Source organism: Triticum dicoccoides, chromosome 5A (assembly GCF_002162155.2).
Source record: "Triticum dicoccoides isolate Atlit2015 ecotype Zavitan chromosome 5A, WEW_v2.0, whole genome shotgun sequence".
Taxonomy (NCBI): domain Eukaryota; kingdom Viridiplantae; phylum Streptophyta; class Magnoliopsida; order Poales; family Poaceae; genus Triticum; species Triticum dicoccoides.
This window is the reverse complement of record NC_041388.1, coordinates 349,179,908-349,184,617: the sequence shown is the minus strand read 5'-3', so window position 1 is coordinate 349,184,617 and position 4,710 is coordinate 349,179,908. Positions and strand designations below refer to the sequence as shown.

Genomic DNA, 4,710 nt, shown 5'->3' with positions numbered 1-4,710 from the left:
GTTCCACCTAATCTTGGGCAAATCCCTAAAATTGCAACGCATTTACGGAGAAAAAAAAAGGGAATAGAGGAGTTTACCTAGTAGGAGGGATTGGAGATCGAATCCGGGCCTCAAAACTTCAGATCTGAGAGGGGTGTGGGGGGATCCTAAGGGAGCGCCGCTGCCGCCGCTCTCTGTAAACAGAGCAACTGCTCAGAGGGGGAAGAACTGCTGGGAGGGGCTGGCCCGATGCGGCTTAAGTCAATGTGCAGCGCCCAAGCCATACGCGCTGCACATTACACAGTGTGGCGCCTATCCCTTGGGCGCTGCACTGCTGTCTGTGGGGCCGCAACCCAACCAGGGCTGCCACGCTGGCAGGAGGTGCGACGCCTAAGGCAGAGGCGTTGCACAGTGGTGTGTGGCGCCTAGCTGTCGGACGCCACACGAAAGGGTCAGCAAAGTGAAATTTTTTCGAGAGCAGATCATTTTGTGATTTGATTTCGCCCTGAGGTCAAATATATGATTTTTGCCCGTGTGCGAGCTGAACAGAGCTGTTCGAACATGGACAGGTGGAACTGTGGAAGGCTGCGAAGCGAACCGATCGGTGAGCGTCTAGTGGGAGAGGTGGGGCGCGCGTGAGACAAGCGCCGCACGATCAGCTTTGATCGCACGGCCCGTGACGCAGTTTACGCGTGCGAAACATCAGCCGGCTTAAAACAAACAATTTTCTTAACTTTAACAACAAAAGGTGAGTTATATGCCATAAAAAGTATGTCATCAAAAAGAATTCTAATGATATATTTTTTATGACATGTAATCCATATTGTATTGATCAAAATTAACTCCAAATTCGATACGAAAAACAAAGTGACCTTGTATAAGGGAATGAGGGAGTGGTACTATACAACTTTGTACTCCCTCCGTTTAGACGAATAAGTCATCTTATGTAAATCAAATAATTCCAAAACACTTAGACATGATGCATTAAAAGAAATCAACCAGTAAAAGATGTTAAGCATACATGCTTTTTCTGATTTAAGACTACCAAACACAGCATGCAATGGTGTGTTCATTGCATGCAATGCTATTAATTAGCAAATAAACATTAGGTCATCTCATTTTTCCTCCACCTTGGTCACGGTGCATAACCTAAGATGACTTATTCATCCAGACGAAGGGAATACCAATGTTGTACTTTGACACTTATTTTGAGACAAATGGAGTATATAAAAACAATGTTGTGATATATACAACACGGAAAGTAAAACCACCCAACGGGACAATAAGTTAAGAAGCCTATCCAACAATTCCTTGCATATTTCGGAACAATAAGTTACTATGAGGCCTTTATTTCTCCCTCCAGCAATCTAACATATCATCATCTTCAGTCAGCCAAAGATTTCAATGGGCTCATCTGTTCCATCAAGACTAACTGCACTTTCTTTGCGAAGAAGACTCATTGCACTTTGGCAGCAATTCACTCCACGTTTTGCCTAAGTTCGTTGGGGTCAGCTGACCCCAACATCATAGTGGCAGCTCCGACCTCTACCACAGGGAAAAAAAAGGTAGAAAGTTAAAACATACGATGCCATCAACAGTTCAATGCTGTCTTAGAATAATATATTTCAAGATTAACGCTAACAAGACCCCCAGCAGATCTATCAGTTCGGAGTGAGAAAACTTACACCCCAGACAATCTCCTCATTCTGTAGTATAATCTTCCGTGTATCTGCAGTAATTTGATCCTGCAACTGAAGTAGAAGAAGGCAAAATTAAACATCACCATGTTTTCTGGCTTAATATGGTTGGAAGAATGAGACAACAATATGCCCCATTCTTCTCCTACTGAAGGTGTTGGTAGATTAGTAAGTGAAACTACCAGCACCTACTTAAGTGCCCCATCAGGCCCCGTTCAGAACCAACAAAACTAGGTTCATGGACAGCAGGTGAACATATTAAGATACTCATTACATTTACACATAGGTAACCAATATATCATCGTCAGATGATCATGCAATTTGGGCTAACATGACTATTGTGCTGTTGGAATTGCAAGCCTCGAGTCAAAATGGTACTCCCTCTGTAAACTAATGTAAGACGTTTTAGGTCACTATTAGTGACCTAAAACGTCCTATATTAGTTTACAGAGGGAGTACCAGATTAATCCAATACGTGATGCTACACATAGTTTTTTTTGGTGTTAACTGTTAAGATAGTACATTAACATCACACTCAATTTCAAACATTTAAAGTCATTTTCAGGAGTTCTACCAACTTCAAACATGTCATTTTCAGGTGTTGTACCAAAACAAATACAAACAGTAAGCAATAATTGTACCTTACAGGAGAAATATAGATTTTGGGCTTCACTGTTGCTAATGAAGTGGTCCTGAACAGGCTTGAAGGACAAAAGGTGCATACAAATTGTCAGGGTAGAATATTGCTTTGAAATAAGTCAGGAAAAACAGAAATAATTTTGAGTGAACACTAACAATTCGGCCCAACTTTACAGGCTAAGGAAAAAGTTCATCAGTTAATTCGGTTTTGAAAGAGCTACAGGGGTCCTATTTTGACATCTCCTGCTTGCCACCCCACAAAAGATAAGAGTTGCAAAGGAAAATGTGCCACAATTCATCAGCATTAAAATGATTGGGCCTACGTTACAGAACGTAAATTTCTCCTGCTCGAAAGTTTATAGCTCTACAATGTCACTATATTTTACTTCCGAGAAAATGAGGATTATATATTGAACTTTAATATTATTGAAACATGAAAGATGTAATTGTCGAGTGAATATTTGATCAAAAACAGGTCTTAATATCGGCAAGATCCATCAAATCAGCCCTCAGTTTTGCTTGTTACCTTGCCCATTTATTTATCATTAATCCTCATGCTGATATAAACTAGAACACTAACATGCCATAAACACATGGCTATTTGGTTGTCTGACTATCTCTTTTTTTTTGCCAAAGTTGTCTGACTATATCTAAAAAAGGTAGTAGCCTGAAATTTGTACTCGCCACAGGTTGTCTGGTTGACATGTGGTTTAGACTCACCTTGTTAGTAACTATACTAACTTCCCTTTTCAAGAGAATCTGAACAGTTGTACTGGCAGAGGTAATCAACAATTCAACATGACTTTGGGTACGATTTGGATACAAACAATTAAGAATGCAAATGTTACCTTTAATATGCTGTTTACTCCTTTTTCAAAAGCCAGCTTAACATCAGCAGAATCAAGATTGCCACTTCCATAGTCAACAACAAAATCTTCCATGCTTGCATATGTCCTGCATAAGACGACAATTATCACAAATACTGGAGCATAATATTATCAACTTATTCATTTTGTAGAATATTACATTTGTGGGCACACATTTCTTTGGCGCTGATGTGATTAACGAGTGCACGCAGATTACGAAGTTATGGATGAGATATATATAATTTTGTGCATCCTACTGCTGAATTAAAAACCAGCCATTCACAAGAAACAGAAAGGAATACATTTGGTACATAAGGGAAAGAATATTACTTGCTACTGCCATTCCCTTTCTTGTCAGCTACCTCCAAGTTTCCAAACCAAGGGAATATAACATATCTGATGTACTCCAGAAATGGGTTAGACACTGTTACTTTTGGTGGGCAGAAAGCCAACTCTATTTTCCTATTTGAAGCCTCCTGAAATAAACAGACGAGCATTTCATACAAACGGTTCCAATATTATGTAGCAAACAGTGAACACGTGAGTTAAAGATTAGAAATCTGACTGTCCGCTAAAAACTGTAATATATTAGATATGCATATCGATGGTCACACTGGCAGAATGAACCAAAAAACAATGAAAGAAATGTTATATTTTAACTACTTGATCAACATTCAGAAGAACCCAACAAATGGAGCCAATACAGCGTTTTGAGATAAAACAGCTTTACTGCACAGGCAATCCCACAACTCAACCTCCCGACAGTTTACTGCACAGGCAATGAAAGAGATTACTGGTCAGCTTCAATATTTATCTATCATGTGCTAATGGTGGTCAACCTCTTCAGGATGGCTCCCGCTAAGAGCACCAGTCAGAACCAGAATCAAGATCCACCACCGCCTCCACCTCCTCCAGAGGCATGGCAAGCTGTGATGGCCGCAACCAATGCAAACACTCAGCTGATCATGCAAATTCTTCAAGAGCGCAATCAAGGCAGTCAAGGGAATCAAGGCAGCAATCAGAGTCACTTTGCTACACTCAACCAGTTCCTTGCTAACGGGCCAAAGACTTTCAGCAATTGTGTTGAGGCAACCGATGCTGACGATTGGCTTGTGGATCTGTGTAAGCATTTCGAGTGCAGTAACGTCAGGCCTGAGGACTTTGTCAAGTTCGCTTCCTTCCAACTCAAAGATCAAGCTGCAGAATGGTTCCATCAGTACAAGGACTCCAGAGGTGGACGTGTTATCACTTGGGATGATTTCCGTCGAGATTTCCGAGCTCATCATATTCCGCAGAGCGTGGTTGAAAGCAAGCATGAGGAATTCCACAATCTGATGCAAGGCTCTTTGTCTGTCTATGACTACAACAAGTTGTTCCAGAAGCTTGCCCGCTTTGCCAAGCAGGACGTGCCTGATGAGAAGAGCATGATATATCAGTTCAGGGGTGGTCTCAGAGAAGATATTCAGCTCGCTCTTGTTCTCTTTGAGCCCTTGAGATACGATGAGTTCTACAACATGGCACTAAAGCAA

At 41.2% G+C, this 4,710-nt stretch overlaps 1 protein-coding gene across 1 annotated transcript; it reads right to left on the bottom strand.

The window, feature by feature from the left end:
- Positions 1 to 1,133: 1,133 nt before the first annotated feature.
- LOC119297322 (tyrosine--tRNA ligase 2, cytoplasmic-like) lies at positions 1,134 to 3,654 on the bottom strand. The gene is made up of 5 exons (XM_037575162.1): positions 3,512 to 3,654; positions 3,164 to 3,269; positions 2,318 to 2,377; positions 1,665 to 1,730; positions 1,134 to 1,524 (listed from the first exon to the last, which is right to left on the bottom strand). Exons 2-5 carry the CDS (start codon positions 3,254 to 3,256, stop codon positions 1,504 to 1,506), a joined length of 240 nt encoding a protein of 79 aa, XP_037431059.1. The 5' UTR covers positions 3,257 to 3,269; positions 3,512 to 3,654; the 3' UTR covers positions 1,134 to 1,503.
- Positions 3,655 to 4,710: the final 1,056 nt, after the last annotated feature.